The 19,686-nt window shown below is 39.0% G+C and overlaps 1 protein-coding gene across 1 annotated transcript; it reads right to left on the bottom strand.

Annotated features, from left to right (window-relative positions):
- Positions 1-2,039: 2,039 nt before the first annotated feature.
- Positions 2,040-19,659, bottom strand: LOC139722944 (uncharacterized). Its single transcript, XM_071634225.1, has 5 exons — positions 19,557-19,659; positions 11,335-11,494; positions 7,533-7,646; positions 4,341-4,465; positions 2,040-3,529 (listed from the first exon to the last, which is right to left on the bottom strand). Exons 1-5 carry the CDS (start codon positions 19,602-19,604, stop codon positions 2,459-2,461), a joined length of 1,518 nt encoding a protein of 505 aa, XP_071490326.1. The 5' UTR covers positions 19,605-19,659; the 3' UTR covers positions 2,040-2,458.
- Between the last annotated feature and the right edge of the window lie 27 nt (positions 19,660-19,686).

The raw sequence follows: 19,686 nt of genomic DNA, 5'->3' as shown, positions 1-19,686 counted from the left end.
ATTTAAACCATTGTTCATACAAATTTCTTCTGTGTAAATATGATTAACAGACTATGTACGCCAATAGATGTCCCAGAGACTCCAACCCAAAGCACCTTCTGATCCGGAGATTCTCCCGCCTGAAACCCCTGGCAAACGGGAGACTCCAACTTGATGTGCGCGAAGTTCCTTGTTGTCGGGGTCCAGCTTTAGGGTTCTAGATGTTATCTCGTGATCTCTAAGGCTTATTTTTCAACATACGATGACACTAAGTAAGAAATCATTTCAAACGGGAGAAATTAAATCTCAGGCAGGAGAACAGGAGATTTTGCAAAAATGGGCTTTCTGCGGGAGATCTCCAGTCGAAAACGGGAGAGTTGGAGTCTCTGATGTCCAGTAACAAACGCGAGCTGATATGCACATGTCAAAGGTATGTCTACTTCATTGTTTATTTTGGAGTATGGTCTAAATTTGTACCATGGTCTTAAAGTTAAAACAACCTTCGTGAATTCGGGCCCATCTTTCTCATTCCACAACATCTAAAGAGAGGGCAAGTTAAGATATTTACAACAGGCAATATGACCTGAAGCATCACAACTACAATTATAATATCAGTCAAAGTGATGCAAGATCGTATCTTTAAAGTACACGTAACAATACTTGACTGAATTCCAATACAGTTACGTACTTAATTGGCACAAATGACAACGTGACAAATACAAAATATGAAGTACCATGACACACATTCGATCTTTAGTGTCCCACTTTACAATGTTTGAAGAAGGCGCAGTTTTCAGTATTTACAGCAACCAAACATGACAAATTACACAATGAGGAAAGCTGCTTTATATGGTCAAATTACAGCACTGAACATGTTCCCACTTACCAAATGATGAACTTTGAGGCAATGTGCACCGACACCTTGTATTTTTGCAAAATTTTTGTAAAATTTTAATCTATACAATCAATGCTAAGTATTGTTAAATACACAAAATGTGAACAATAGTTACAATAAAAATGTTTCCAGACTAAACTGTCAACAGTTATGGTTTATTGCAAAAAATACTGACATTTCCTTATATTTTAAGCTTCACTGCAAACAATTTATATGGTAGGATGTTTTGTGATACAACAGACAAACACATATGCATCAAATGTGATATCTTGAAAATGTTTAAAATCACTGCTCCCAAAGGTAAACAGGACCTTTAAGGTCCTTGCTGTTAAAAGTTTCCCATACATATAACCATAATAGATAGATATTCAATATGTACATTTCATGTATCATTAAAACCATATAAATATTATTTTTCATTGGCTAAATACCTAAGCAAAATTAAAAAAATATATATATTGTGATAGAACAAGCAGAAACCATAGGGCTGCTATCAAAGGTTCACCCTACAAAAAGCTGCAATTGCATTTGATTAACCAGAATTTTGATTAAACATCAACATTTGATTTAACATTTGATTAACAAATAAATGCTATGGAACAGAAGAAAGACAACAGACAATGCAAATAAAACAAAGGCAGCAAACATTCAAGGGTAGCTTTCAGAATGTTCAGAGTTCTATCTTAAATTATAGTTGAATTCTAAAATTTGATTTCCTATCTTTAAAGTTACATTTCAAGCTAGCTAAAGACGGAAAAAAAATTGAAGTAAATTTCTAAGGCATGAATTTAAAGGCAGGAATAAGTAAAACAAAAATCAAGTTGCACTTTTTGTAATTATAATAGTCTACCATCATGAACAAGAGCACAATTTCCCAAAATAGTACTACAACACTATGAATGAGGGACAACAACGGAATTACCATATTCACAAGAAAGGAAGAGAGGACATGATTTCTCTAACGACTTAAAATGTCTATGACCTGAATAGCTAGTTTACAAGATATTTCAACAACATTGTTTTTCAAACTAAATTTGTTATCAATGACAAATGGCAAAATTTATGTGGATTTAACAAGAGGTATTTAACACCTTTTTGTACAATGATTACCTTATATAGAATACGATACATAATGTTAACCGTTGAGGACGACTACCGAGTATACTTGGGCAAGCGTCTATAGGAAATGCATGTTGTAGCAAAATCAAACCGTCCTCAACGGGTTAAAAGTCTCATTTCTGTAATGATGTCTACTAAACAAATCTGATGAATAAATGGTTAGAATTTGAGGGACGCACTCACGTCAGAGAGATACTGCACACAAAGGTCAACCTCATTAATTTTCAGCAAATTGAATTTTATATCAATACTGAATAATTAAAGATAATATAAAGTTTTAGTACCTCAAAAGTTTCCCTGAGTTCCCTTGTCTTAGTACAATGTATGTGTTTCAGTGTTTCACTTTCAAACTGTTCATTTTCTCTTGTATCTGTCAAGTACTGTTCAGATGTGCCCAATAAAAGCTGTGGGCTTGATTGTCACATCTATAATTGACACTTTGCAATTGCATTGTTCAGAGTTGTATTAGAAAATTTGTGAGTGTGGATGGTATGGAGAATGCATTCCCCTAGGCTGTTGGGCGGGGTTCCTCGAAAGTCTGGGTGCGATCTGTGCTTGAGTGACATACCCGCTATGAGGGGGTGCCGGCATTTCATGTCTCGCGCCTAAAGTTGCATCACAATTCTCAGTCAGCTGTGGTGGAGTAATGTTGCCTGCAACAGCTGCTACCGGGGTTCTGCTGACATTTTCCTCTGGACCTTGATTTTGATCCCTCTCGCCTACAAGGGGAGTAATTTCATCATCAAATGATGCTTTCCAGTCCTTGTCCTCCTGGAGACATGATTCCAGCTCATCGCTGAATTGGTCAGATCCTGACTTCAAGCCTGCACTGGTCCTGGCATGGTCTATAACTGCATGCACTGGTGAGGCATCAGGGCTGATCTTGCTGCCACCCAAGGGTTTTCCTCCACCAGCACTGGTCACTGGGGCGATTGCTGTGTTATCCACGTACCCAGAGTCCAGAGGCAGGGCAGATGACATCACAGGAGCTGGACTGTAAGCTGCCATTTCGTTCTCCTTGGGCTGAAAAGGCACATAAGAGCTGGTAGCTGCACATGGTGGACCAAACTGATCATCAGCATCAGGAGCATCCTTGTCCACCTCTGGATTCATCCCAGTAGTACCTTGACCAGGTGTACTTTGTCCTGGAGATATGTAATGCTGGGCATCATAGCCATCAATGGTCTGTCCTCCAGAGGAAGTGGTCAACATGCCTAAGGGGCTTCCCTTCCCTAGAGAGTCCTGCATGACATTCGCTGGTAAGTATGGAGAGGTGGAGTCATTTCCTCTGGAATTCCTTGCAATCTGGGTATAGCTAATGCCATCTGTTGACATCTGAGTATATCCATCTGCTTGATGACTGGCCTCATTATCTTGAGCCAGAAGGGGCACCTTTGCAGCTCCTGAAGGTACCATGGTGACATATTCTTGAGGCAGCTTACTCTCCACTGCTACCTCCTCATCTGCTGTGGCTGCAGCAGCCAGCTGGTCAAACACCTCTGGTTCAGGTCTCGGTCTGAGGTTCACACGGTCCGTCTGGAAAATACAGCAACAAACTGACTAAATCCTGATGTACTAGCTTTTGGTTAAAACTTGCCTTCATTCTTGATTATACAAAGATATTCATGTGCATCTCAGAACTACTAAATTGGGGTGTGCCAAGAGGATTTCTCTCTCTCTGTTCTTTAAAAGTTGTCACTAAAAAACCCTGTTACAAATCCATTTACTGATGCTGACTTTTTCTCTCTTTTTCAAATTCTCTAGATTTTGAACTTCCAAATGCCCTTTGCTGTCAAACCTATTCATAATAGCCATCCAACTGAGATGAACGTTTTCAGTGGCCGTATACGGCAGGTGGCTGATATAGACAGGTGGCCACTAAGGCAGGTTTGACTGTTTTTCCTCTCGATTCATTTCTACATGGCTATCACAAGAAGACAACCAACAAAGTTAGGACAAAACCAGCCTGAAATTGAGATGCACTCACACATTAAGGAGATGAAGTCATTTCAATATAATACATGCTTTGAACAGTTACAGATTTTAAAAGATACAGACACTTGGAACTTTGGTCAATACGTAGTTTATGTATTACACACAAAAATTTGCCAACAAATATCCAATTTCCAATTTTTATTTTACCGTGCAAATTTCCATGGTGAAAGATCTGTGACTTTATCAAAATATTACTGTAAGAGATACAATATCATACTCTGAGTCACTGAAAAAAAGGAAAGTCTCAAAGATATTTTTGAACTGAACTGGGGAAGGAGGGGGGAGTGGGCAAAGGGACAGTGAGGAATAAGTAGAGCCTGGATGGAGGTTTATTTGGCAAAATATGACTGACCGTGGTAAAAATTGGCTCCGGAAACTGGTCAAAGTTGTTCTTCAGTCGCTGGTAGGAGTACGCAAACAGCACCAACAGAATGAGAACACCCAACATACCAATTACATAGAAGATGAAGAGAAAATCTGCAGCAACAAAAGAAGTACAAAAATGGGGAAAAAAATTGGACAACATCAAAGAAATAGAAATGGAATGTCACGTCATAAATATTTTGGGTAGGGATATACAAGGCGATATACAAACTGTAGAATTGTATTTGTAGTGTCCTCAGAGATGCAGTGCTGACTATGGTGTGCCTCAAGGCTCTGTCATAGGGTGTATTCGAGCGCTCTCCTAAAGTGAACTGTACCGTATTGTACCTGCGTTGCAAGAGCACTCGAACGCTCCTAAAGCGTACCATACCGTACTGTATCGAGCCAACAGTGGACAACTTCCAGATGTGCTCCAAAAGGGTACCAAAAGCGGACCAAAAGTTTGCATGTGAAGAATGTGTGTAACATGCACATACGTCATAATGCGAAGAGTTCATTCTCCTTGTTCGGGACATCTGTAAGTAGTTCAAGCATGCCAGATGAATGACCCTCTTGCTAAAAAATGCATGACCCCCTCTAAAAATAACTCATGAGGTATGCTTTCTCAACAGAGCAATCGAACGCTCCAAATCTGGCACAGTTCAGTACAGAATGCATTAGTTCAGTGTGCTTCGGTTCGCTTTAGAGCTCTTGAACACACCCATAGAGGCACTTCTCTACACACTGCACAGTGCACCTACATGTATTTCTCATATCATCAAGGCTCGCGGTCTTGAGTCAATCATTTATACTGACGACACACAGGTTATTTAGTATTCCTAGGAATACAGGGGTGGATCCAGGAATTATGTGTGTGTGTGGGGAGGCAACTAACATTTCTGGTGTCACTTCCGGGTTTCATTTCACTTCTTTCTTTTTATTTCTTTTGTTTTTAACGAAAAATAAAGGGGGGAGGGGTGTACGCTGGTTGTGCCCCCCTCTAATTCCACCACTGGTAATGAGCAATAGGCATCCATCTTGGGATTTGCTGTTTGCAGAGATATCAAGCTGTGGATCACTGAAATCTATCTTAAAGGTTCTCTGAAATACAAATGCATGTTGATTTGTGTTGATTTATGATACCCTCAACATCACTGTTGCGGTGAAATGAATACCTAGCAACAGTCCATATATTTGCATGTTTCTGTGATATTAATGTGACCAACAAAAGACATAGCGAGGTAACATGCAAGTTATGCTCAGTCGAGGGGAAGGTGCATTCCAATGTCTTTTGTTAAACATATCAGTACTGTAGCAATGATTGACAGATGAGGTCACAACAGGAATATTGGTTTGGAAGGATTTTTTTTTTTTTTTTGTGGGCGTATAGTAAACTGAAGAAAAATAGAAGAAAAATTAGTTAAAAATATATGGAATGTTCCTAGATATTCGTTTCACTGCAAAAGTGATGTTGAGGGTACCATAAATCAACACAAATCAACATGCATTTGTATTTCAGAGAATTTTTAAGCTCAACACAGCAAAGGCTGTATTCGTACCTTTCACTTGCAAATATGCTTAGTCATGTCCTACCCAGTCCCTATCAGTCTGAAAAATTAGTTAAAAATATTAGGAATGCTTCTAGATATTTGTTTCACTGCAAAAGTGATGTTGAGGGTATCATAAATCAACACAAATTAACATGCATTTGTATTTCAGAGAATTTTTAAGCTCAACACAGCAAAGGCTGTATTCGTACCTTTCACTCGCAAATATGCTTAGTCATGTCCTACCCAGTCCCTATCAGTCAGCGATACATAAGAAAATATGTCACCACCTGGCTCAAAGTCCACAAAAGGTGGCCAAATTAATTTCCACTTTTCTACATAGGCCTACACGATTAAAAGAGAAAGCTCTAAAATGACATATGATTTGTTAAAATGAGACCACCGGTGACCCAGTCAAAAAGTGATTGAAATACATTTGTAAAGGTTACGAGGTGCAGTTTCACAGAAACAGGAGAAAAGGGGATTTTAAGATTCGGGTCACTCAGACATGCTCTGCAGAAGTATCAATTTCCAAGGGACAGCAGCGCCTATTCAAAACAATATGGTCTAGAAAAACTGCTAAAATCTTCATTTCAGTTTCATTTAGAGCACCAAATTCTGACGGTAGGTGAAGAAACGATTACTTTCCCAGGTAAGACAAATGATGAATAAAGTTTGAGTCTGCCAACCTTGATGACATATTTTGGTTCATTATAAAGAATCCTAATCTGTTCCTCTTTGCAGGTTTTGACCTGGACATCACATATACCATACCCAGCACTGCATCTTCATGTTATCATGAACTACCCTCTTGACACAAAGAATCACCTCCCCTGCATTTGATGTTCAGATATGTGTGCTCTATCAGTCCAATCAGGAAACATCTGAAAAGAAAATCAAATGAAAGACTCCAGCCCCCCCCCCCCCCTCTCCAAGATCTTGGCCATTGACCGCATGATTGCAAGAAAAATTGGCACGCGCGGCAACCACAAGGTAATCTACAAAACTGAATAGGTAATTATTCCACAATTATTCAAATTTACATTTGACAAATTAATTATCCTAATTTATGCTTGAAATTATTTTTATGGCTGTAAATCTGTAAATTAAGGTCCAAAACTGCTAATTATTGGTCTAGGTACTCATTTAGGATCCTTATTGAATATACATAATTAAAAAAAAAATGACGGTATCAAATTTGTTTGCCTAAGTATCTTATTGTATTTAATACTTTTTATATATTTCATTGTTTTCAACTTTTTGATTGTTTTTTGTTTTCTATAGAAATCATCGGCAACACTATTCTGATTATAACCAAAATGAAACTAATTGATTTTAATCAGTAAAAGTACAAATAATGATAAATTTATCAATTTTGGCTAGAAAATTTGGTACATGAAATCACGTCTGTGAGCAATTCTGGGTCTGACATGCACTTACAAAATATCGCGTAACTTCAGAACCGCGTACCCTCACGTCGCAAATTTGGTCTCAAAAGTTGCATGAAAAGAAAAAAAGTCACGAACGTTGCTGCCTGAGATTTTTATGTCACAGATTTATTGTGAAAAATCCCCCCCCCCTCGTCTTTTTAGGGTTAACCAGGGAATGACATAAATTACACTGCTCCGTCTTACTTCTTGCTCCACTCTTCACTTGTACAGCTTCAACAGGATGCCTTTGTGAGACTGAAAACCCAACTTCATTGTAACCAGCTAACATGATATCATATGATTCATTTGTGCGTAGGTCTGTCGAGAAACAAAGAAAGAAGACAAACATTAGAAAATATCATGCACAGCGAGGATACATTTTATTTTTTGGAAACTTAATTTCGCCATAAATTCTTCATATGAAATCAAAGAACACAGAGACTCCAACCCAAAGCACCTTCTGATCTGGAGATTCTCCCGCCTGAAACCCCTAGCAAACGGGAGACTCCAAGTTGATGTGTGCGAAGCGCAAAGTTCCTAGGGTTCTAGATGCTCTCTGGTGCTATGTAAGGCTTATTTTTTTTCAACATACAATAGCAATAAGTAAGAAATCCTTTCCAACGGGAGACACAGAGCCAGGGCGGGAGAAATCAAATCTCAAACGGGAGAACGGGAGATTTTGCAAAAATGGGTTTTCGGCGGGAGATCTCCCGTCGAAAACGGGAGAGTTGGAGTCTCTGAGAACAGGGAAGCTAGGGATTGCATGTAACAGCAGTTTCTTTCCATATGGAGAAATAATGTCAATAATTATAATAAAGAAAGACGAACCAAACTAGAGCAATTTGACTGTCGTGCACAATCAAGTTTCATGCCTCTACTTCTCATGTAATCACTACATCTGCCATAAGAACACCATCTTTCATCTCTGTGTTGATGAAAGTTAATTGATCATGACTACCGATTGAGGATAGACCTTTATCCTTTCAGCACAAAGGAAATATTTTCCAATCCATTTCTCAGCATTCCACCCTCAGGACTACTATTGGACTTAGACCTAGGGAAACTTAACAGAAAACAGTTTTGGTAACTCATGTTGATCTTTCACTTGAACTTTTTTTTTCTTCCCTGTATTAAATTCAGGAAAATTATCGTTGAGTTTTCATTATTTTTTTTCCTTCTTACCACATAACATGAATGATGGGCAATGATAAACTAATTTTCAAAATTAAAATTTTTAGCCGAAGAAAAGTGGTCTTTGAAATTGACCTGTCATCACCCTCATGTTCATACAAATAAATGTGAATTGATTTCTACCCTGCCCACAAACATAATCATCCGATATTTTGAGCTGTGGAAATGACTGGTAATATTCTTATTTCCTTCCTTCCCACAAGTGTAGTGACATTTGAACTTGTACCACTCACTGTCACTTTATGGAAAAATCATCCATTTCAATCCTTCCTAACAAATCATACAAGCACTAGACATCCCAAGATGATGTTACAGCTCTGAAAATTGCAAATCCAGCTAAAGTTCAGAGACCTATGAACCTGAGGGTTTGACCTTGATTTATCAGCTCTTGTATATGTCACATATCATACCTCCAGGGTGCTTATACAGTTGAACCTCTCTTATCCGGCCTCCCTTTATCCGGATCTCTCTATTATACGGACGCAATCTCGCCTTGATTTTTTTTTTTTAATAATTACGGGAGGAAAGGGGGATTCCCAACTCCTTGAGAACTCCTACACAAACACACATGAATTACATATTACTTCCAACATGATTAACATACATTACATCAAATATCCTTCCAAATTACTTACCTTCAGACATTTTAACATCCCCAAACATCCCCAAATCATCGCAAGAACATGGACAGATTATGCACTCAAGTCCTCTCATATCGCATTGCCATATAGGTCCATACACAGCCGTCGATATGACTGGATAGACATGCATTGTTTCGAGTCATTGGCTGAGCAACGAATGATATTGAACACTCAAAAATTGTTCACACACAGTACACACACAAAGAGAGAGAGGGAGAGAGAGTGTGAGGAAGAGAGTAACCCAATTGCAGAGCGCTATCACTTTTTACCTTGGGCCCGGTACGGTATTTACAGGTAATCTAGCTGTCTGTTACTGAGTGTAACAATGAAAAGGTTGCAGTATACACATTACTACATGTGGTACTACAATGGGCTACATCAGCACATGTGTATATATGTACATGTATAAAGCATAGAGTCTCCCGTATCCGGCCAAATCCCTTATCTGGATGAGCCCCGGTCCCGACTTGTCCGGATACGAGAGGTTCAACTGTCTAACTTTTTTTTTTCACCACTTGCCCGGTCAAGCAAAGCAGATTTTCAAATTGCTGCAGAATCCTTGCCCGAAAATAAAGTCCAGTAATAACAAAATGATAAAGAAACTCACTATTACAAGTCAAGGGCTTAAAATGAAACACAATCGCTTGAATGAACAGCACATGTTGATTTGAGTAACAAACTTGGTTCGATTGAGAGTTGGTGTAATACTGCATTGGGGCTTCTTCACGCATATTTTACACATAAGTGATGGAAAGTTGCTGAAGTGAAATTTTAGTGTATAGCCTCAAGAAAGACTTATTATTTTGAATTTCTGTATGAACATTTTGTGGGTTTATAAGGAGGAAAAAGTAAAAAAAAAAAAAAAAATTGGCTTCAAACCAAACACTTGCCCAACTTAGACTTTCACTTGCCCCAGGCAATCAGGCAAGAGCTTATGTAGCACCCTGATACCTGGGCCACGTTTCACTAAAACATGGGAGCTATGTCAAGCCACACAATGAAAATGAAGGTGGGGACAGGTGCAGTTCAGGGCCCCATTTTATCAGTTGAAATCAACTTCATTGTATATGATCGATTTTAACTCTTCGTAAGACAAGGCCCTTATCAACTTGGGAAGGATATATTGACATTCAAAATGTACTCTAGAATGTGCAAGGTGGGGGCAAATTATTATTCGAAAATGTAAATGCCCAGCTCAAAACTCTCAAAAGGCAGGCCAAAATAATTTCTAGGTTTTTATATATAGCTGAAAAGAGTAAACCTGTAGCATTAACATAATATTTAACATGTTGAAATTGGACCATCCTAACCCAACAAAAAAGGAACTGAAATGAGAGAGTTAAGAGCTGTGGCATAATAGAAAGGGGAGAAAAGAGGCTTTGAAAGTTGGGATGACTCAGGTATACTGTGCAGAAGTATTAACGAAAACAAAGTATGGTCCATTTAAAAACAACAACAAACAAACAACAACAAAAAACATGCTAATATCTCTGTTTCGGCTTTGTGTTAACTGGTTCCTTTAATATGGGAACTAGGTTCCTGTGGCACCACCTGATATATAGGGAACCTGGTTACATCAGAAATGCATTTGGGGGCATTGGAGGCTCTTGGAGAAATAAGAACAGGTTAAGCTGGCAGATTTTGACAGTACAATATTGTCGGTAGAGTAAAGATCACTCCTTTAGATAAGACAAACATTAAAAATTTCAGTTAGTCAACAATAATGCCATATTCAAATTCATGAATAATGCCATATTTTGGTCCATTACAGAGAATCCCAATCTGCAACTTTGTGTGGATTTTTGACCTGGGTGGTCACGAATACCTTCATAGTGAAATGGTTCCATACATCAGAGGACCATTCTACTGATTCCAAAACTGTCCCTATATTCAGTTGAATTGAACTTAGGATTGATGTTTTAGCGCTTATAGTGAAATAGCTCCTTGAACTACATAGCAAGAAAATCCATTGAGCAGAGCCTCTGAAATCATGATGACATACTGTGGGATGAAGCGATGGGCAGACTGCAGACATCCCGAGAACCTGAATGTAATGCCTGGAGCACCCTTCAGAGCTGAGGCAAGAAAAGCTCATAAAGACAGGAGAAAGGGCTTTCCACGTCTATACTCTTAATATACTCTGCATACATAGTGTACATACTTTGCTTGCTCACCTGGTATTTCAAGGCTAAAGTTGTCATTATCAACCAGATTATGTTTGTATTCCTCCGACAGAGAAAGGTTATGGGCTCGTTCTGCTCCTGAGGAACGCTGTTTTGTCTTCACTTCGAAGCCCAGCAGTCCTTGATATGGTCCAGCAGTTAGCATTTCCACCTTGGGGGAAATAAAAACAAGGAAAAGTAGAAATTACGCGGTGCGTAATATATGTCCCCGCCGGAAGTAGCATTTTGTAGCAAAATGTACCATATACAGTTAAACTCACATAAGTCGATCTTCTCAGGACTGAGCAAAACACATCGACTTAGGCGATTTTCGACTTGTGTGTAAGTCGAAAAAAATCGACTGAACAACAGTTACACCACACGTACATTATGTATAGATGTACATGTATGTTGTCTACTCTGCAGCCGAGAGCTGGAGAGGTGTGCCGCAGCACGGGTCGCCCGGCAGGGCCGCGGCTAACTTTGCATGGACAGTGCATTAGTATTGGCAGTGGCGTATCTAGGGGGGGCAAGGGGGGCACGTGCCCCGGGCGCCACTCCTTGGGGGCGCAAAAAAAAAAAACGAAGAAGAAGAAAAAAAAAAGAAAAGAAGAAGAAGAAGAAGAAGAAACCCACCGGAATTAAGGGGGGGGGGGGGGCAGAAAACCAAATCAAAAAAAGATAAAAACAAAACATAACGATGACTCGGACAAAATGACAATGTTTATTGTGTTCACACAAGAATTCCATGTTATGTAAGCTGAAATATAATTTTTGGCTTGCTCGCTGCGCTCGCTCTCTAAATTTTATATAGAAGAAGAAGGTAAGAACAAAATGTGATGATGAAGCGGACAAAATGACAATGTCTATTGTGTTCACACATGTCATTTTATATTTAGCAGGCAAAATGTTTCACTGAGCAGCGGCTGCAATTTCTTTCGTTCTGAAGCGATCGCCAATTGGATCAAAAGAAGGCACCAACGCTTTCAAACATACGGGGGGGCGTAATCAAACAAGATAAGAACAAAAAGTTATGATGACGTGGAAATATACAAATTTCGGCTCCCTCGCTCGTACTAATTTAGAGTATTTCTTCAAGCCCTCATTTTGTTGGTAAAAATCGTTATCTATAAGGCCGTCACTATATCTTGATTAGAATTGTAAGATTTGATAAGCAAAAATGACAAGAGTTCCATGTTTTGTAAGCTGAAATACAACAATTTTCGGCTTGCTCGCTGCGCTCGCTCGCAAAAATTTATCAAAACAAAATGGAGATAAGAACAAAACATGATGATGATGACGCGGAAATATACAAATTTCGGCTCACTCGCTCGTACTAATTTAGAGTATTTCTTCAATTCCTTAGTTTGTTGGTAAAAATCGTTATCTATAAGGCCGTCACTATATCTTGATTAGAACTGTAAGATTTGATAAGCAAAAAATGACAAGAGTTCCATGTTTTGTAAGCTGAAATACAACAATTTTCGGCTCGCTCGCTGCGCTCGCTCACCAAAATTTATCAAAACAAAAAGGAGATAAGAACAAAACGTGATGATGACGTGGAAATATACAAATTTCGGCTCACTCGCTCGAACTAATTCAGAGTATTTTTTCAAGTCTTCAGTTTGTTGGTAAAAATCGTTATCTATAAGACCGTCACTATACATTGTATTTTGATTAGAATTGTAAGATTTGATAAGCAAAAAATGACAAGAGTTCCATGTTTTGTAAGCTGAAATACAAAAATTTTCGGCTCGCTTGCTGCGCTCGCTCCCCAAAATTTATCAAAATTAAAAAGGAGATAACAAAACGTGACAATGATGCGGAAATATACAAATTTCGGCTCACTCGCGCGTACATGGGGGGGGGGGCATTTCATGAAGCAATTTGTCAGATATTTCGTCTGACAAACTGTTAAAAGCTACTGAAATCCTTGCTTCTGATTGGCTGAAAGCAAATTTTGTCCGACAAGTTGTCAGACAAAATGCTTCATGAAATGCCCCTCTGATTTAGAATATTTTGTAAAGTGCTCAGTTTGTTGGTATAGATAAATCGTTATCTATAAGGCCGTCACTATCTTGATTAGAATTGTAAGATTTGATAAGCAAAAAATGACAAGAATTCCATGTTTTGTCAGCTAAAATACACAAATTTTCGGCTCGCTCGCTGCGCTCGCTCGCCAAAATTTGTCAAAATTCATTACATTCAAATCACCCTCAAAAGACCCCTTTTAAGGACTTGAAAAGCATACCATGTGGACTTTGCTTAAAGTCCCTACCGGGATGGGGTTGGGGTTGAACAATAGTCTTTTTCAGAAATTAGGGGCGCAATTTTCGCGCTTGCCCCGGGCGCCGTTTTCCCTAGATACGCCACTGACTGTATTGGCACAGGTCCGATTACTTTACACCCTTGTTAAACCTTGGGGAAGTGAATATGAACGATATTTGAGCAGTGATTAATTCCAGTTTACCATACCGTGGCTTGAAATGCGTGTAGAGGTGTAATTCTGATTTACCTGTGCCCGTAACTTTCCCCCTACTTTCCGCTTTGAAAACTCAGCAGCTTCATCCTTCCACTGCACAGCGCAGACTGCAAACATACACGGACTATACACAACCCAGTCGCTGTACGTACGTAGCGCTAGCGCGACAGGGCTGTACCAGCGGACCTCCAAACACGAAGAGAGTTCAACACTCGCATGCGATCGCTTTGAATTTTGATACTTTAGATCATTTTTTTGTCACCTGTCTGGTCGGGCTAGTTCTTACGTAAACAAAAACTGGCGTCTCGTGATTTTGACAGTGATTTATTGCACAATAAAATCTTATTCGACTTAGGCACAGTGAATTTAATGGTTTTTCCGTGAAAGTGTTCTTGGAATTTCATCGACTTAGGCGAGTATTCGACTTACAAAATTCGACTTGTGAGTGAATTAATACACGTAAGTCAATGGGGAAAAATCGGGACTTTTTAAAATCATCGACTTGCGCGATTATTCGACATATGCGATGTCGACTTAGGCCAGTTTAACTGTAGGTCAAAAATCAAGGTCAAAGGTCAAAATTCTGTGTAGAAGTTTTGAAGCCCTCACCTAGTGCCATCGCATAAAGCAAACGGAATCGAAATCGGGTTAGAAATGGCGAAGAAGTAGCATTTTGTAGCCAATGTACAATATAGGTCAAAAATCAAGGTCAAAGGTCAAAGAAGTCAAAGGTCAAAATTCTGTGTGGAAGTTTTGAAGCCCTCACCTAGAGCCATCACATAAAGCAAACGGAATCGAAATCAGGTTAGAAATGGCGAAGGAGTAGCATTTTGTAGCAAAATGTACAATATAGGTCAAAGGTCAAGGTCAAAGGTCACAACTGAAATTCTATGTAGAAGTTTCAAAGCTCCCATGTAGTGCTATCATATAAAGCAAACAGAATCAAAATTGGCTCATAAATGACAGAGAAGTAGCAAATTGAAGATATTTTGATCACACACGGACGCACAGACAGACAGACAGACAGACGGACGCACGGACGGACGCACGGACACACACACGTACGGAGCCCGTTTCATAGTCCCCTGCTCAAACTCGTTCGGCGGGGACAAAAAGATGCATGATCATCAATCTGAGATGGTGATTTAAATAAGTTTGGCTGCCTGAAAACTTTGGGACTTACGGATTATACCTTTTATACAACACCTTCAAAGAATGTAGCTATCCGATTGGTTGATTGCCCATCACGTGACATTTAGTTGAAAGTTCCATTGCACGCTGTGGCTGTCACCCGTGCAATTTTGTTAGAGCAAAATGGATAGCGCATGTCTGACGTCATCCATTTCCATTAACTGCCATGTTAAACTCACCATTGACTCGAAGTTTTTGTTCCATCGTACAGCTCTGACGTCACAATAAACAAACATTTCCCGCACACACTCAACAATTACAAGCACGCTTACAAGTGCGATACCTTTGTCACTCATTTTTGTAAACAACTTTAACCAATCTGCTTCGCACACGTATGTATGGTGACTGTGACTGTTCGGTTATGCATATGTCTTTCACAGAAAACGGTTGCCACATCTGTTGACGTTCGAGGTGTTGAATAAAACAAATAGTGTAATAAAAATGGTCTTTACTCATGCAATGGAACAAGATTTTGCACTCGGTGAAAGATGAGGCCCACTATCACCTCATTGAGTAGAGCGCCTCTATCTTTCACCTTGAGCAAAATCTTGTACCATCACACTTGTTACCATTCACTATTTGTATGCTAAAGAGTGCAATGTACTATACCGTATGTTCCAAAAGAATTACAATAATGGTACCCTCCGCAACGATAACTTTAAAAATAGTGATTTAATCCAGTACAATTTCAGGGTATGAAACTATAACTCATTGCCCACATTTTACAAAAAACCCCATTCAATTTGCTTCAGTGGTCAAAGAGAAATGAGGATTTTTGTAGAGCATATCAGGAATCCCTTCCCTCCAAGTTCTGTCTATTGTGTTAACACATTATGTAGTTCCAAGAGCATCCAAGTGCTAAACTTGGAAGAATCAGACTCATGGCATGCTTTACAACAATGTGCATTTCTCTGTGACTGATTAACCAAATTGAATGGGGTTTTCTGCAAAATAGAGCTAAGATGTCATATTTCAAGACCCTGAAGTAGCATTTAGATGGCTTAATCATATTGGGTGTTTTCAATGCAAAAATCTGATTGCATTTTTTTTTTGACATACTGTAGAGCTTCACTACATTTGCATCGGGTCTTCTCATCGTCTGGGATGAGATGGTCAAAGTTGTTGTCAAAGATCATCGCCCTGCATCAGACAGAACTGACCAGGGTGTATGTACCCTCTGCATTCAGATGTTATATTGCTCGTCCTCCAAGCTACTTTACTCAGTCACAAAACATCAGCAATGTAACCTTCTTGTACACAACAACAATCTTGCAACTGATTGACAAATTGCCCTTCATAGACGTAAATAGGCAATGAATTGATCAGTGTTTTAGAATTTCATGAATTTCAAGAACAATCTTTTCGAGTTTGAAGGAGAAAGACTTGATTCAGCAAATGAGTTGTATTCATGTATTACCGGTACTTGTCCTGATGGAAGATTCTACCATTGTTTATGTGTGTAAATAGAGAATTTCATATTTAAACTGGATGGTACTCTAACATAGTCATGCTTAGCTGAAACCGGTTTTACGCTTATTTGGCCAGATTCAACATTTCGTTACACATCACATTACTTGCTGAGTGTGATTACAAAAACAAACAAACAAATATAGCCAAATAAAAAATGATACTGTGCAGATAAGATGAAAACGCAACATGCCATAGAATGGCCTGGTTGCGTGCAGTTATCTTTTGCAGCACCATAGACTACCATATTTTATTTTTTTTAATGCCATGCAATTACAAGTAATTCCTGCAAATTTGACCCAATTGTAAGTTAGCCAGCCCATTTGGGTGTAACAGTATGCCTCAGTCCAACACTAGGGCCATAGTGACACAAAACAAAAGGGATTATTAAGAGAATTAGGTAATGCCTATTTCTTGGCAATCTAAAGTTTCTGGATATCTGTGGCATTTGGTGAAGGGCACAATCCAGTGGATGTGTTAAAGGGCAAACAAAGCATGGGTTAAAGGCACACTTCAGTCACTTCTCAACGCATGATCTTACTCACTGAGGTTGGGTCTGGTTCACTCAGACATGTCGTTAATCTTTTACACTTATAATGCACCCAAAGATCAAGATCTTTCAAAGGTGAATATTAAAACTGATGCACATCTGTGTGAAAGGGTGCTTCAAATGTCACTAAGGGTGCATTTATCAACTCTTTTTCTCGGCAGAAACAGGTTTTCAAAACAGCTTTCAAGGAATTTTTACGAGTTGATAAACGCAAAGCTGTTTTGAAAGCCTGTTCGGAAAGCCTTTTCGAAAGCCGCAAATTTGTAGCTTTCCAAACAGGTTTCCTGAACAGGTTTTCAGAAACCTGTTTATAAAAGCCTTTTGGAGTTGATAAATGCAAAGCTGTTTTGAAACGGCTTTGTAGTATTGTACTGCAGTTACGAACAATGCACGCCTTATATGACCTCTTCTCCTTGGGTCGAATTGCGCAATGCAGCTGTGCAGTGACAGGCCAGTTGTCGTGTTCACGAAGAGTTGATAAACGCAACTATTTTGGAAGCCGTTTCTAAAGGGCTTTGGAAACGGCTTTTGAAAGCCGTTTAAAAAGGGGAAAGTTGATAAACGCAGCCTAAGAAACATAAAGTATGTTGTCATGGTGACAAACATACTATTAATTTATTTTTTAGATTAAATACATTCTTTTTAGGAAAAGGAATCTGAAACTGAAGGAGAGGCCACTTCATTCATTCATTCATTCATTTAAAAAAGCAGTAAAGAAAATGTTGATTTCACAGTACCGGTGATACTTTCTGCAGAAACACTTGACGACTCATTCTTTGTTCATTGTTGTATCTACATGTATTATGTTTCTTTCTCTCAGAGTCTCAGCACGTGCGGATGCACCTGCAGTATACTGTGCTCCTCTGATCCACTGGGATTCATTCCTTCTCTGTTGTTCATTATTCATGTTATGTCGGGCGAATCATGGTTCACTATAACGTCATGCCCTGAAAGGGCACGTAGAAATTTATGCTGTGTATACAGATGATTGCTTTTTGTCTTCTTCTTCTCCTTTTTCTCTCTTTCTCATTCAATGTAACTTTTACATGACAAAAACAACACTTAATATGTGAATACATCACTGTAATTTATTAGTATAAATACAGTATGTGCATGTATGTATGTGTCTAGGTATAGAGGTATGTCGAGTTGATCTGGCGAGACTAGTATTCGGAGGTTTTTATCATCTCCTCCCCTTCCTTTCTTCTCTCTCTCTCTCTCTCCCTAACCCTTATTCCACGAGCATCATGTTGGACCCTCTTGTTCTTCTTCACTATAATCATAATAATGTTATTTGTTATCGGTTGCCAAACAGTCAAGCGTTGTGCTTATTATTGGCAATCGTTCTGTATGCAAATTATTAACATGTTACTCATGTAATTATACTACAGATGTATTGCATAATTGATGAAAATGATGAAAATTGTAAAAAGTATACTACCGGTATTTTGTACTTTGTTAATGAAATTGCAGAAAGTTGATGTATTTGAAAAAAACAAGGAAAAGTAGAAATTACGCGGTGCGTAACATATGTCCCCGCCGGAAGTAGCATTTTGTAACAAAATGTGCAATATAGGTAAAAAATCAAGGTCAAAGGTCAAAGAAGTCAAAGGTCAAAATTCTGTGTAGAAGTTTTGAAGCCCTCACCTAGTGCCATCACATAAAGCAAATGGAATCGAAATCGGGTTAGAAATGGTGCAGGAGTAGCATTCTGTAGCAAAATGCACAATATAGGTCAAAAATCAAGGTCAAAGGTCAAAGAAGTCAAAGGTCAAAATTCTGTGTAGAAGTTTTGAAGCCCTCAACTAGTGCCATCATATAAAGCAAACGGAATCGAAATCGGGTTAAAAATGGCGAAGGAGTAGCATTTCGTAGCAAAATGTACAATATAGGTCAAAAATCAAGGTCAAAGGTCAAAGAAGTCAAAGGTCAAAATTCTGTGTAGAAGTTTTGAAGCCCTCACCTAGTGCCATCACATAAAGCAAACGGAATCGAAATCGGGTTAGAAATGGCGAAGGAGTAGCATTTTGTAGCAAAATGTACAATATAGGTCAAAAAATCAAGGTCAAAGGTCAAAGAAGTCAAAGGTCAAAATTCTGTGTAGAAGTTTTGAAGCCCTCACCTAGTGCCATCACATAAAGCAAACGGAATCGAAATCGGGTTAGAAATGGCGAAGGAGTAGCATTTTGTAGCAAAATGTACAATATAGGTCAAAGGTCAAGGTCAAAGGTCACGACTGAAATTCTGTGTAGAAGTTTCAAAGCTCCCATGTAGTGCTATCATATAAAGCAAACAGAATCAAAATTGGCTCATAAATGACAGAGAAGTAGCAAATTGAAGATTTTGATCACACACGGACGCACACACGGACACACGGACACACGGACACACGGACGGACGGACGGACACACGGACGGACGGACACACGGACACACACACGTACGGAGCCCGTTTCATAGTCCCCTGCTCGAACTCGTTCGGCGGGGACAAAAAATGGCATACAGAGAATAAACAAATCAAATCAAATCAAATCAAATTACTTACATTCCAATGTACAGTGACGTTCCTGCTCAAACTTTGGTCAGCTTTCATCTCATTACTGTGGGAAACACCAGCAATTTCGACATTTGGCTCTGTAAAACAAAGAATAGCACATACACACCTATTTCCAATC

The sequence above is a fragment of the Diadema antillarum genome, unplaced genomic scaffold (assembly GCF_040938485.1).
Source record: "Diadema antillarum isolate AM-2024a unplaced genomic scaffold, OU_Dant_1.0 scf00000178, whole genome shotgun sequence".
Taxonomy (NCBI): Eukaryota; Metazoa; Echinodermata; class Echinoidea; order Diadematoida; family Diadematidae; genus Diadema; species Diadema antillarum.
This window is presented reverse-complemented; position numbering and strand designations above follow the sequence as displayed.